Raw genomic sequence first — 15,112 nt, forward strand, 5'->3', positions numbered from 1 at the left:
ACAGATTAGGAGTGGGGGGGTTGTATTAATACTTTTCAGTGGAAGGGATGGAGAAGGCCTCCTTGAGAAGGTAGCAATTTAGCTGAGTTGAAGGAAGAGAAAGAGTGAGTTATGAAGGAACTTGGAGGCAGAGCCGAAGGAACACACAGTGCAAAGATCCTGAGGCAAGAATGTACCCTAAAGGCCATTGTGAGGACTTTCGCTTCCCTGTGAGTGAACTGATAAGCCGTTGTAGGCTTTTAGGTTGAGAAGTGGGATAGTCTTATTTATTTTTTTCTTTAAGTTACTTATTTATTTGGCTGTGCTGGGTCTTAGTTGTGGCATGCGGGATATTTAGTTTCAGCATGTGGGATCTAGGTCCCTGACCAGGGATCAAACCTGGGCCCCCTGTATTGGGAACCCAGAGTCTTAGCCACTGGACTACCAGGGAAGTCCCTTATTTATGTTTTAATAGACTCACTCTGTTAGATCAGGTTTCCTGGGAAACAGACTTGAACTCAGAGTGTGTACTGGAGGTTTATTGGTTATTGGAGACACCTATAATGGAGTGCCTGTCTGTGCTCGCTCATGTCTGACCTTTGCAACCCTATGGACTGTAGCCCACCAGTCTCCTCTGTCCATGGAATTTTCCAGGTAGGAATACTGGAGTGGGTTGCCATGCCCTCCTCCAGGGGATCTTCCTGATCTAGGGGTTGAACTCGAATCTCCTGCATTGCAGACAGATTCTTCACTGCTGAGTCCTCAGGGAAGCCCTGTAAGTGTGACAGGGAAACCGAATCGGGCAGAGGAAGAAGTTGAATTGGGATGCAATGCAACAGAGGCCATGGGATGGCTTTTCAGAAAGATCCCAGATCTCTTTACCATATTTAACTAGTCACTGTATGCAGGTGGCTTCTTGGAAGACAGCTGTACCCTTGGGCAAGGCAGCACCCTTTGTCTCAGAGTTATTTCCGAAAGGAGACTCAGTTGAGAGTCATTAGCAGTCCTCTCTCCATCCAGAAAGGGGGATCTTGATGGTATACCGCTGCATCCTCTTAGCTCTACCTGGTCTGTTTAGTTCGAGTCTAGAAGCATCCCTCCACCTCCTGGTTGGCCCTTGCTGCTGCAGCCTGCCTCAAAGTGCAAATGATACTCATCATCTTCCCCCTCCGCTACTCCTGGCAGGTACCCCCCGCCCAGTCCATTCTACACAGCAATGTGGGTGATCCTGCTAAAACACAAGTCAGACCATGTTACTCCTCTTCTCAAAACCATCAAGTAATTACTTTTCATTTCAGAGTAAAAGTGAGAATCCCTTTCATGATTTATATCATGTTCTCACTTGAGACTACATCTCTAATCTCATCCTGTATTCTTCTCCTCCTTATTCATTCTGCTCCCATTACACCAGCCTTCTTCCTCTTCCTTGAACACGTTTTGTAAAACAGTTTGGCAGTATCTGTTTTCCTACTCATCTTGGAGAAGCCTTAAACAAGTAGGACAATCAAAACACAAGATGCTTCAGACTGAAATGTTATGAATTCCATCTGGTGGTGTAAAAAAAGTTGTCTTCTGCAAAGACTGTGTGATTGTTTATTATCATTTAAGCTAATTCTTAATTTAAAAGAATTCAACTATTGGCTGAAAAAAGAAAGAGATTCTAAAAAGAATCCTTTAAATAGTACACATTATTTGAGCAGTGTGTGCCCTAGGCAAAGGCTGCCTAGTAGTCCTGAAACCCTTGAAAAGAACATCTGATTAGTTTTAAAGGTTTCCTAGCTATTAGCCTGGGCTTCCCAGGTGGCTCAGTGGTTAAGAATCCACCTGCCAACCAGGAGACGCAGATCCAATCCCTGGTCCAGGAAGACCCCCTGAAGAAGGAAATGGCAACCTGCTCCAGTATTCTTGTTGGGAAATCCCATGGACAGAGGGGCCTGGCAGACCATGGGGTTGCAAACAGTCAGACATGACTTAGTGAGTAAACAGCAGCAGCAGCAACTATAAGCCCAAAGAATTAAACTTATTGTTTAAGTGACTAAGCAAGATGGTTTCCTTAGGGAAGAAAGTGAATGAAGAGCTACAGAGAAACATTAACGGTAAAGAATTAGAAGAAAAAATCCACAGATTTTTGCGTACACAAAATCACACATACTATTTTGGCTATTTAAGAGATTTTCAAGGGTAATTTTTACTTCATTGGTTGGCAAATAAGAACTAGACTCTATTCAAAGGATCTGAATAGACAATTTTTTCCAAAGAAGACAAAAAGATGGCCAGTAGGTACCTGAAAACATGACCAATATGACTGATCATCAGGGAAATGCAAATCAAAACCACAATGACATGTCACCTGACACATGTTAGATGGTTATCATCAAAAAAACAAGAAATAGCAAGTGTTGGTGAGGATGTGCAGAAAAGGAACCCTTGTGAGCTATTGGTAAGAGTGTAAATTAATGAAAGTGAAGTTGTTTAGTCGTGTCCAACTCTTTGTGACCCCGTGGACTATAGCCCACCAGGCTCCTCTGTCCATGGGATTCTCCAGGCAAGAATACTGGAGTGGATTGCCATTTCCTTCTCCAGGGGATCTTCCTGACCCAGGGATCAAACCTGGGTCTCCCACATTGCAGGCAGATGATTTAACCTCTGAGCCGCCAGGGAAGCCCCAAGTCACTATGAAAAGCAGTATAGTTTCCTCAAAAAATTAAAAATAGAAGTATCATATGATCCAGCAATTCCACTTCTGGGTATTTATCCAAACCCTAAGTTGTCAGATGATAGTTTGCATTTTATAGCAACAAAATATTTGTTAATTAAACTATGAATAGTCTTTTAGAGATAATACATTGCACACTTAATAGGCTACAGTATAGTATAAATATAACTTTTATATGCACTGGGAACCCAGAACATATGTGTGACTTGCTTTATTGCAATATGAGCGGACTGAGACAGAACCCACAACATTTCTGAGATATGCCTATATTGATCAGATCTTATGGTTAGAAATGTCCTAAAATATGGGAAAAGGAAAATATTGATGATTTGAATTCATAAAAGTTTTAAATGTTTTATATATCAAAAGTCATTAAAAGACAATAAGAAAACTATTTTCAACAAATATAAATAAAAAGGGTTAATATCATTAATATATAAAGGGCTCTTACAAATAGATTAAAGGCAAAATACACAGATAATTTACAAATAAATAGAAGCACCTAATAAACATAAAAATATTTAATTTCATTAATGAAAAAATACTTTGCTCCTTGAATTAAAATTTTTTTTAATGCTAATGTAGGTAGAATGAGATAGAAATGTACTTATTAAAGGAAGACATACATGTTGATACAATGCCAGCATGAACAAAGAGCCTTAAAATAATATTTAAAAAAGAAATCATCCAAAATGTGGGTGAAGTATTATGCACAGAAGTGCCAATATCATTTATTACAGGAGAAAAGTGGGTGTAACCTGTATGTCCAATAATAGGGGACCAGGTAGTGTAGACAAATGATTACTCAATTAAGTTATATTTTCTAAGATTCCTAATTAAATATGAAAATGTTTATATGTTAGGGGAAAATAAATGGATGTAAATTTGTTATTTATAGTATGATAGCAAAATTTTAATGGAAAAAGCAATATATGATTTGTATTTGGTGTGATATAATTTCTTCTCTTAAAAACTAAGAGAAAAAGGAACTTTCTTTAACCAGTGGTTAAGACTCTGAGCTTCTACTGCAGGGGGCACAGGTTTGATCCCTGGTTGGGGAACTAAGATCCTGCATACTTTGTGGTGCAGTGGGAAAAAAAGAGAATCTCTTCCTTATATTTTTCTGTATTTTCCAAACTCCCTTTTATAATTTTGTGCAACTTTGTAGTCCTAAAGAAATTCTTCCCCAGAGCCTTCAGGATAAAATCCAAATTCCTTAGCATAGCGTATAATCATGATTTAGCCTGGGCCTTCTCTTCACTTTCTCACCATTTCCTAGTCCAAACTTTCCTATGGTCCTGCCAAATTGCTTGCATTTGCCTAATTGCCATGTCATCACTGTCTTGGGGTTGTTTTCTTGCTGTTTTGTTTCTTTTTGCCTGGGATGCTCCTGAATGCCCTTCTCCCCCTCCGGCCTGGCTAACTGGTCTCTTCAAGGCCCAGCCCTATGTTTTCAAGGGATAGCCTCCTCCGGGGTGCCTTGGGGTGGGTCCAATGCCTCCTCCTTTTTGCTGCCATCACAGTCCGTGGTTTCCTTCTCATAGCACTGCTCTCTCTGAATTGCAGTCAGAGTGAGCAAGCCTCCCTGGTTTGCCTCTCCCTAACTCTCATTCTCTGTTATCTTGTTCCCATCTTAGACGAGGAGCACCTTAACTCCACAGACTGTCCACATCATCTCTGCATTTGACATTTTTTGTTCTTCCCAGTATAAAGATTGTCTCTCTCATGATCTTTTTTTGACCAATTTTTTTTCAATTTAGAAAAATACTTATTTCTTTTTGGCTGCACTGGGTCTTGGGTGCAGCGTGGGGGCTTTCTCTAGTTGCAGCGAGCTGGGGCTCTTCTCTTGCTGTGGAGCACGGCCTCTAGGGCACTCAGCCTCAGTAGTTGCTGCGTGTGGGCCCAGTAGTTGCAGCTCACAGGCTTAGCTGCCCTATGGCATGTGGGATCTTCCTGGACCGGGGATCTGCTGGTGTCCCCTGCATTGCAAGCTGGATTCTTAACCAGTGAACTACCAGGGAAGCCCTTTTGTCAGAGCTTTTTGTTTTTTTTAAATTGAAGTATAGCTGATTTACAATGTTGCCTTACTTTCTCTTTTTAAAAAATATTTCCTTATTTGGCTGCATGAGGTCTTAGTTGCAGCACTCAAAATCTTCCATCTTCGTTGGGGCATGGGAAGTCTAAGTTGCTGCATGCACACTCTTAGCTGTGGCATTCGGGGTCTCAGTTCTGTGGCTGGAAATCAGACCTGGGCCCCCTGCATCGGGAGCCGGAGTCTTAGCCACTGGACCACCAGGGAAGTCCCTGTTGTGTTAATTTCCACTGTACGGCAGTGTGATTCAGTTATACATAAATAGGCATTCTTTTTTCAATGTTCTTTTCCATTGTAGTTTATCATCTCTTATGCGCTTTACTCACTTTAGTCTTAAGTTTATCAGGTGATAAAAGATAACGAGGAGGTAGAAGGGTGACTGGTCCTGTCAACAGGTGATACAGGCCACTCTCACTGTGGTGATATCTGAAGATGCTAAAAAGTTACTCATAACTCTGTTATAGGCCTGCCAGACACCAGTGAGGTTTCCTCTGTAGGTTAAAGCATCTTGGTAGTTGGAAGGGACATGGTGATTAGTTAATATATTAGGATGGTTTGGTTTATTCCTCCCTTTAATGCTCACTAATTCTGAACAGCTGTTTAAATACTGCTATTTAATACTACAATCCGCCCCATTTCAGTCCCACATTCCCAGTTTCTTGTCCCTGTTCTACTTTTCATATTTTCTGCAGCGCATGCTGGTAAAATGTGTTTCTTGATTATATCTATAGTCTGTCTTCTGCCCCCGACCCCACCATCACAGGACAGGGACCTTTGTTTTTGTTCATAAATTTATCGCAAGCACCTACAAAATTGCCTGGCACATAGTGGGTGCTAAGTAAGTATTTGACGAATTAATAGATCTACCTAAATTGGGGATTATACCTCTTTTGGGGTTAGCTCATTATAATTCTTTAATCACACAATGAAAATTTTAGGATTTTAAAAGAGGCATTTTACTGCCTTTCTGAAGATAAAAAGCAGGACGCCCTTAGTAACAACCAATCGTTACTTTCTGACAATTTCCTTAATTAAAATATAGAAAGCAGGTCAGCATAGTAGGGACTTACTTGGTGGTCTAGTGGTTAGGACTCTGCGCATCCACTGCAGGGGGCACAGGTTCAATCCCTGGTCTGGGAACTAAGATTCCATGGGTTGTGAGGAGCGACCAAAAAAAAAAAAATTCTAGACATGACATTATCTCCTTCCTTATTCTGGGACAAGGGCAGACTGATATTGGTGACATATATCCAGGAGCAACAATCATCACACCCTACTAATTCCATGTTTCCCACAAGGATGACAAATTGTTCTTTCTTGTCTTTAGGGCTTTTAGGGGCCATGAAGAATATGTTGGTGCCCTGAAGCCTGGAGAACCCTATGAACAGAGGAGCCTGGCGGACTCCACTCCGTAGCGTTGCAAAGAGTCAGACACGTCTGAGTAACACACACACACACAGACTCCCCAGACTGTTTAGAATCAGAGTGTGTGTGTGTGTGTGTGTGTGTGCGCGCGCGTGCGCTCAGTCGGGTGCGACTCTTTACAACCCCAAGAACTGTAGCCTGCCAGGCTCCTCTGTCCATGGAATTTTCCAGGCAAGAACATGGAGCTGGTTGCCATTTCCTCCTCCAAGAGATCTTCCTGACCCAGTGATTGAACCCATGTCTCTTGCATCTCCTGCATTGGCAGGCAGATTCTTCACCACTGCATGACCTTAGAAATAGTAGTGTTTCTCAAATTTGCCCAGTATATATTTTATATATATATATATATATATATATATATATAGTAGTAGCCTGCATCCAAGGTGACCCTGTGGAAAATTCTTAAAAGAGATGGGAATGCCAGACCTCCTTACCTGTCTCTTGAGATACCTGTATGCAGGGTAAGAAGCATCAGTTAGAACCAGGCGTGGAACAATGGACTGGTTCAAAATTGGGAAAGGAGTACATCAAGGCTATATATTGTCATCCTGCTTATTTAACTTATATGCAGAGTACATCATGCAAAATGCTGGACTGGATGACTCACAAGCTGGAATCAAGATTGCCAGGAGAAATATCAACAACCTCAGAAATGTAGATGTTACCACTCTAACGGCAGAAGGCAAAGAGGAACTAAAGAACCTCTTGATGAGGGTGAAGGAGAGTGAAAAAGCTGACTTAAAACTCAACATTCAGAAAACGAAGATCATGGCATTCCCATCCCACCACTTCATCGCAAATAGATGGAGAAAAAGTGGAAACAATGATAGATTTTATTTTCTCGGGCTCCAAAATCACTGAAGATGGTGAACACAGCCATTAAATTAAAAGTCACTTGCTCCTTGGAAAAAAGCTATGACAAAACTAGGCAGCATATTAAGAAGCTAAGAAGCAGAGATATCACTTTGCCAACAAAGATCCATATAGTCAAAATCTAGCACATACATGCCCACTTGGTTTTTCCAGTAGTTATATATAGAATGTGAGATTTGAACCATAAAGAAGGCTGAGTGCCAAAGAATTGATGCTTTCAAACTAATGGTGCTGGAGAAGACTCTTGAGAGTCACTTGGACAGCAAGAAGATCAAATCAGTCAATCCTAAAGGCAATCAATCCTGAATATTCACTGGAAGGACTAATGCTGAAGCTGAAGCTCCAATACTTTGACCACCTGATTTGTGAAAAACTGACTCACTGGAAAAGACCCTGATGCTGGGAAAGACTGAGGGCAAGAGGGGAAGAGGGTAACAGAGGATGAGATGGTTGGTTGGCGTCATTGACTGAATGGACATGAATTTGAGCAAACTCTGGGAGATAGTGAAGGACAGGGAAGTCTGGCGTGCTACAGTTTATGGGGTCGTAAAGAGTCAGCGACAACTTAGCGACCGAACAACAACAAAGGTGACCCCCAGTCATCCTTGCCTCCTGGTCTCCACACTCATGTAGTCCCTCCCACAGTGAATCAAGGCTGGTTTGTGTGACCGATAGAATCTTGCAGAAGTGACCGTGCATGTCATCCAGCACTCATCATAAAAGGCACTGGGCCATCTACACTGGTCTCTCGGGTCTCCAGCTCTTAGGAAGCAAGCTGCCATGGTGTGGAGACTCAGGCAGCTTTTTGGAAAGACCCACTTAGAGAGGTCAAAAGAGGGCACCAACTTGCCAGGCATGGAAGTGAGCCAGCCCCCCAGGAAGCGGGTCCTCCAGCACCAGTCAAGCCTTCACGTGACCACAGCCCCAGCTGACCTCTGCCTGCAACTTCATGGGAGATCCTGAAGCAAAATTCAGCTCCTCAATTCCTGACCCACAGAAACTGTTCAGTTCAGTTCAGTCACTCAGTCGTGTCCAACTGTTTGCAGCTCCATGGACTATACAGTCCATGGGATTCTCCAGGCCAGCATACTGGAGTGGGTAGCTGTCACCTTCTCCAGGGGATCTTCCAACCCAGGGATCGAACCCAGGTCTCCCTCACTGCAGGCTGATTTTTCACCAGCTGAGGCACAAGGAAAGCCCAAGAATACTGGAATGGGTAGCCTATCCCTTCTCCAGTGGATCTTCCCGACCCAGGAATCGAACTGGGTCTCCTGCATTGCAGACAGATTCTTTACCAACTGAGCTATCAGGGAAGCCCTTAATAAATAGAGATATAATAAAATGAGACAACTAACAAATACACAAATTCCTTTAAGATGAAAAAATTACTTCTGACCCTATATTAATTAAATTATTTTTATTATTTTACTTAAATAGTACAAACATACAGTATAAACTCCTTAGGCTTATAGCTTTTATACAATTAAAACAAATTTTAAACGTAAATACAGATCATATTACAAAACAATCAAATAAAAAGTAATTTTAATTACTGAAGTTAAATTGCCACTCAGTGAGACTATGGTACTGACGGTGCCTAAGACCTCACCTCCTAAGACGGTGCCTGTTCAGTGACTCAAATAAATTACCCTTTATCCCTTAAGCCTGTTTGAGTGGATTTTCTGTGGCTTTCAACCAAGGCTTTTTCCAACAATATATTGGGTTGGCCAAAATGTTCCTTTGGTTAGTGAGAATGTTTAATAGAGCCCTTGGTAGAAATGAAAAACGCGTCTTTTATTGTTACTTAAACCGAAATTTTTGGTCAACCCCGTAGTTATCTTCCGTTTCCACAATTTGGGAAACCTTGAAAACAAATAAACGGAACACCATAAGCCAGGCGCTCGTTTTCACCCTCTCCGTCTGAACATCGGTACCTTAGCCATCTCGCCCCTTCACTCACTGCTTCAGCCACGGCACTCGAGCGTTTGACCAGAGGCGAGCCGGAGGGGCCAAGTCCTCAGGCCGACGGGCAGCACTTCGTCCCCGGGTCTCGGAGCCCGCGTTCTGCCGGCTCACGCACTGCAGCAGCTGTGCTTGCACCTCGCTCTACTTGCAACTTCCCAGCGCCAGTTGGAAGCCGGGGCACGTGGAATTTTACCCTCGATTGGACCGTCACTGTCGTACTCCACAACTGAACTCCTAGGCGCGATCTTAGTCTTATGGAGTTCCTAGAGGACAGGACAGGGCAAAGAGCCGGGTACACGCCGCACCAGGACTAATACTGGATGATTCACAGCTGCTGGCAGCTGGGCTGCCTCGCCCCGATCTCCGCGCCCAGGAGACGTCAGCAAGATCCCATCGCCCACACAAGGCTAGCATTCGGTATAAGGAAGCCCTGTGTGAGTTAAAGGAAGAGTCTTAAGCCTCGACACCTTAGGCTGTCAGCACTTCACCTCAGCTGTGTTTCCCTCTCTGGTTAAGGGCGGTCCCGGAGTCCTGGGTGGCCCAGCACTACCTCTGCTCGGCCATCGGGGGGCAGTAGGCCTCGAGCAAGGTTACGGGCATGCTCTATGTGGGCATGCTCGCTCTTCGCCTTCGCGACGGCCGAGTGACGGAAGCGAGCTCTTGGGATTATGGGAAATATGGTTTCTCAGCCCCGGAATGATTGGTGCACTCCTTTCTTGAGCCCAGGGTGGGACTTCAACTCCCGGCTAGCTGTGGGAGCGGGTGGGGATGCGAGAAGGGGGCGGGGCGAGCGAGAGAAAAGGTAGGCGGGGCTGGGGGAAGGCCCAGCGGAGGAGGCGGGGCTCCGACCGGCTGATCCTCCGCCGCCAGCGGTCGGAGGAACGTGAGTCCCGGGCCCTGGAGCCGAGAGGAATCTAGACGGCGGCGGGCGCGGGGGCGGGTGTCCCCGGAGTGGTCGTGCGGGAGTCGGCCGCTGCCCCTGGGCCTCCCGACTTGCAGGTCCCCTCTCTCTCCACCGGGACGCGGGAGAGCCCGGCGCGCGGCGGGGGCGCGAGGTGGAGCCGGCGGGGGCGGCCAATGCGAAACTGGCTGGTGCTGCTGTGCCCGTGTGTGCTCGGGGCCGCGCTGCACCTCTGGCTGCGGCTGCGCTCCCCGCCGCCCGCCCGCGCCTCGGGGGCTGGCCCGGCAGGTGAGGACCTGGGGCCGGGCCGGGCAGCCCCGAGGCGGGGAGGCCAACTCCGAGCCTCCCGGCGGCTTCCTTCGGGGGTCCCGGACTGGGGGGAGGGCGGCCCGATGCGAAGGTCCGCAGATGAAACAAATAACCCTCTTTATCCGCGGGGCGTTAACATCGGGCAAACTTGAGGGCGCTTCCCACCTCCCCGCGTTTCTCAATGGCCACAAGGCCGGTGCACGCGACCGCAAGTCCTCCGGCTGTCCCCAGGCCTGGCCCGGGCCGCCCGGCGCCTGTCCGGGAGCAAAGCCCCGTGGGTCCTTCTGCCCCGAGCGGCTGCTGTTCAGCCCAGCGAGGGGCTACCAGGTTGCTTTTTTCCTGCCCAAGTTGTTGGTCTTATTCGGTCAAGACTTTGAGGTCTTCGGGCCAGGGATCACGTTTGTGCGTGTTTTAAAAGGTGGCTGGGTTTTGCTTTTAAGGAATAAGTTTGCTTTAAAAAGGTATTGCAGTTTGTATTCTTTGAAAACTCTGATGCAAGTCTGTTGAACAGACTTAGGCATGAAGTAGGGAATGGCTGCGAGTGGAGTTGTTCCTGGGAGTTTCCTTTGCAAAGCCTGCTAATGAAACATCCACGAAAGTATCGAGTTCTTTAACTATGTTAACCGCTTGCTCTAAAAAGTTATTCTTTCGTGGGAAAACCTTTGTGTTCGCTTCACAGCCTGATAAATAGAATGCTTTGCCCACAGCCCAATGGATTTGCTGTTAATGAATTCCACCGCCCCTAAGACTTAAGGTTTCTTTTTTTTTTTTTTTTTTTTTTGTCTTCCTTTTTAAGGGCTTGCCCTAGGACATATTATATAAAGAAGCCTGGAAGGCTGTTGAAAAGATGAGATAATAGTCATTTTGGTTTTTAACTACATTGGGAATTTTTTTCTTACCACTTCTTCCCAAGACAATTGTTTGCTTGTGGAGTATTTTTAAGGATTAGAATTGAATATTTGCAATCCTGAGATGGCTCTGTGCCTTAACTTAGAAGTAGAAAGTATAGAAACTAATTTGGCAATCCTCAAAGCAGTCTCATTGTTATAATTGGAGTTCTTTATTCTGGTAACACTCTCTTAAAATCCTTTTCTCTTAGACAAGCTACAAGCTCTTTGAAAAGACTATTTGTGTGACCTGAATAGAATTAAGATACTATTTAAATGATTTAATGAAAGTGCAGCATTTCAGGACATTTTACTTAACAGGTTAGGATTTTGTTTTTGTTTCCTTTTTTTTAGACTTTTGTAAATGGACCTGAGGAAAGATTGCTATATAGAGAAAGCACTATATTTATATACATATATATATATATAATGCTCTGTAAGATTCATTGTGTTTGTATTTTACAAGGTGTTTTTTTTTTTTGGTTTGATGAGTGAGCTCTACTGGAATTTATTTTTAGAGTGTACTTGGGGTGTTTATGACTTAAATATCTTTTAGGGTCCATAAACATGCAAAAACTCTGTATTCTTTTAGATGATAGCCATCCTGACAAGTGTGGAGTGATATCTCTTTGTGATTTTGATTTGCAGTTCCCTAATGATTAGGGATCTTGAGCATCTTTTCATGTGCCTGTTGGCCATCTGCATTTCCTCTTTGGAAAAGTGTCTCCAGTTCTTCTGCCCATGTTTTAATTGGGTTGCTTTTTGATGGTGAATTGTATGAGCTGTTTATATATGTTGGATGTCAATCACTCATTGGTCATATTGTTTGTAAATATTTTCTCCTGTTCAGTAGATTGGCTTTTTGTTTCTGTCAGTGGTTTCCTTTGGTGTGCAAAAGCTTTTAAGTTTAATTAGATCCGCTTTGTTTATTTCTGCTTTTATTTCCTTTAGGAGATGGGTCCAAAAACATATTGCTGTGATTTATGGCAAAGAGTGTTCTGCCTGTTTTTTCCTCAAAGAGTTTTATAGTATCTAATCTTACATTAGATTATATGTAAGATTATATACTGTGGTGTTGGAGAAGTCTCTTGAGATCTCTTGGACTGCAAGGAGATTCAACCAGTCAATCCTAAAGGAAATCAGTCCTGAATTTTCATTGGAAGGACTGATGTTGAAGCTGAAACGCCAATACTTAGGCCACCTGATACGAAGAACTGACTCATTTGAAAAGACCCTGATGCTGGGAAAGATTAAGGGCGGGAGGAAAAGGGGATGACAGAGGATGAGATGGTTGGATGGCATCTCCAACTCGATAGACATGAGTTTGAGTGCGCTCCGGGAGTTGGTGATGGACAGGGAGGCCTGGCGTGCTGTGGTCCATGAGGTGGCAAAGAGTCACACACAACTGAGCAGCTGAACTGAACTGAGTCTTACATTAGGTCTTTAATCCATTCTGAGTTTATTTTTGTTTATGGTGTTAGAGAATGTTCTGATTTTGTTCTTTTACATGTGGCTGTGCAATTTTCCCAGCACCACTTCCTGAAGAGATTTTTTCCCACTGTCTCATCTTGCCTCCTTTGTCATTGATGATGGGCCATAAGTGTGTGTGTTTATTTCTGGGCCCTCTCTCCCCACTGATGCGTGTGTCTGCTTTTGTCCCACTGCCATACTGTTTTGATGACTGTAGCCTTGTAGTGTAGTCTGAAGTCAGGGAGCCTCATTCCTCCAGCTCTGTTCTTTCTTAAGATTGTTTTGGCTCTTTGGGGTCTTCTGTGTTAAAAATTATTTGCTCCAGTTCTGTAAATTTTATGGCTTCGTATCCAACCCTCTTGATGCTTGTCTTTGTTGCTGGAGCTCATCCCACCATGCTCGCATTTTCTCATAGTGCTCCCAGCCCCAAAGGCACGCCCTTTGCCCTGAGTCTACACTGGGTCTCTCTTGCGGTACCTTCCACTCAAGAAGCCAGTCTTCCCTGGACCACTCTTGGGGTAAAGGGGTTACTCCTTCCTAGTGTTTTTTTTTTTTTTTTTAAATTCCTGTGGGTTCACTTCAAAGTATTAAAAGTAACTTTGTAAACAGAGTTTTTCTTTTTAAGAGTTAAATTTCCCCCCCTCCATTAGTTTTGATGCTGCCTTATCTGTCATCTTGTGAGACCAGGCTAGATTAAGGAAAGGAGGAAGGAGACCTTGGAGAGGGACGCAGCTCTTAGTGAGGAGTTCAGTACTAGTTGTGTAAGTTAATTTTGACTTTAAATGGATATCGTACATCCAGTCAAATAGTAAATAGAGTATTTTAATCTAAGTGAAACCTTGGAGAGTCCTAACTTTTCCTTTTGCACTTTTGGTACTTTTGAAACTAAAAACAATAGAAGCATCTCAAGTGCTAAAATTTCCCACAAATCCTTTTCTCATCATGTTGTCACCAGTTCAAACTAAAACATTTGAGCATTTTTACATTTCAGCCCTTATCCCTTAAGCCTAAAGTGAGAGAGAAAACCCAAAAGTTTGTTAGTATTCGTCCCTTGTATTTACATTTTAAGTTTCGTTTTTGTTCTCTTTTCTGCCTCTTTGTCTGTCTTCAGTTTCATTAAGTCATGGCAGTATTTTTCAAAAGGGAGATTTATCTCCCCTGAATATTAAAAAAGGCTCTCTAACTTGCAGCTGACTCTACAAATGTTTGAGAGCTGCCTCACTGCCAACTCCTGTTGTAGGTGTGGAATTTAAGCAGTAATCAAGATAATGTCCCTGCCCTCATGCAGTTTACAATTTTGAAGGGAAGACAGAACATAGGAAAGTAATTATTCAATGTCATAGGGGAGAGTGATAAGTGTGGTGGCAAAAATAAAGCAGCGTAAGAGGACAGAATGGTGTGCTGTTGTGTTAAGGAGAGTGGTCAGGGGAGGTCGCTCGTGGTCACAGTTGGGCAGGAACCTGAATGCAGTGAGTCAGTGGGTTAGTGTCTGGTGCTGTTCTAATGTGGGGCTTTCTAGGTGGTGCTGGTGGTAAAGAACCCGCCTGCCGATGCAGTAGACTTAAGAGACCTGGGTATGATCCCTGGGTCGGGAAGGTTCCCTGGAGGAGGGCACGACAACCCACTCCAGTGTACTTGCCTGGGGAATCCTCCCTTGGACAGTGGAGCCTTGCGGGCTGCAGTCCATAGGGTCGCAAGGAGTCAGACACGACTGAAGCGACTTAGCATATAGGCACGCTGTTCTGAGGACCTTGAACAGGTGAAACCTGGTCAGAGAGAACAGCTGATGAAGAGCAAGCAGCTCTTCTGTTGTGAAATCCCATGCATCTGGGATGAGGAGAGGACCGTGGAGGCACAGACAGCCGTTTGAGCTGGAGAATAACGATACAGGATATCTCGATTTTAATGTGCTGCTTTTGGGTTGTGCCTTAGCAGGAATTAATTTAGCAGTTAACTTAGAAAAATGATGTGACAAAAGAAGTCTTCTCTCTCTAGGATATTTGGGAAGAAGGAAACCAAGAAAAGAAAGAAGCATAGCCATTCAAAAAATCCTTAGAGCGCTGGGTTTTTAGTCTCAGCCCTCAAGGTATTCATAGTTTGTTAAATGGAAACTGACATGGGGCAAGCAGAAGGTCGAAGACAAATTGAGCTTGCTTAGTAGTTTCACCTAGGGCTGTTTCATCTGAAATGATCCCTAAATGCTAATCTTGTCTCAGCGCTTCTGTGGTTTCCTTATTTATAAGATGATGACCTCATAGGGTTATTGTGAAGATTCTGTTAATAAAACACCCAGAACACTGCCTGATTTATTGTGAACACTTCGTGAATGTTAGAGAGAAGTGGTAGTTTGATGGAGGCTAATGCCCATGCCAGTGAGGTGGTTTTTTTGCAGGGGGAGGGGGGTGTCGTCTGAAATTGGTGAGAGCATGCTGGTAGTGTGTATAACGATTGTCCTAATCAGTAGATCTGTGGTGGACTTGCACGTTTTCTTCATT

General features: G+C 44.1%; 1 protein-coding gene across 2 annotated transcripts in view; it reads left to right on the forward strand.

The window, feature by feature from the left end:
• Positions 1–9,898: 9,898 nt before the first annotated feature.
• The window catches only part of B3GALNT2 (beta-1,3-N-acetylgalactosaminyltransferase 2), a 56,848-nt gene continuing 51,634 nt past the window's right edge, over positions 9,899–15,112 (forward strand). Inside the window, exon 1 of one of the 2 annotated variants that reach the window (XM_070471062.1) lies at positions 9,899–10,239. In XM_070471062.1, the coding sequence (XP_070327163.1) occupies positions 10,128–10,239 (112 nt within the window). In that variant the 5' untranslated portion in view covers positions 9,899–10,127. The remainder of the gene's footprint in view (positions 10,240–15,112) is intronic. The other variant, XM_070471061.1, reaches the window with a different exon arrangement.

The sequence above is a fragment of the Odocoileus virginianus genome, chromosome 7, assembly GCF_023699985.2.
Source record: "Odocoileus virginianus isolate 20LAN1187 ecotype Illinois chromosome 7, Ovbor_1.2, whole genome shotgun sequence".
In the NCBI taxonomy this organism is placed as follows: Eukaryota; Metazoa; Chordata; class Mammalia; order Artiodactyla; family Cervidae; genus Odocoileus; species Odocoileus virginianus.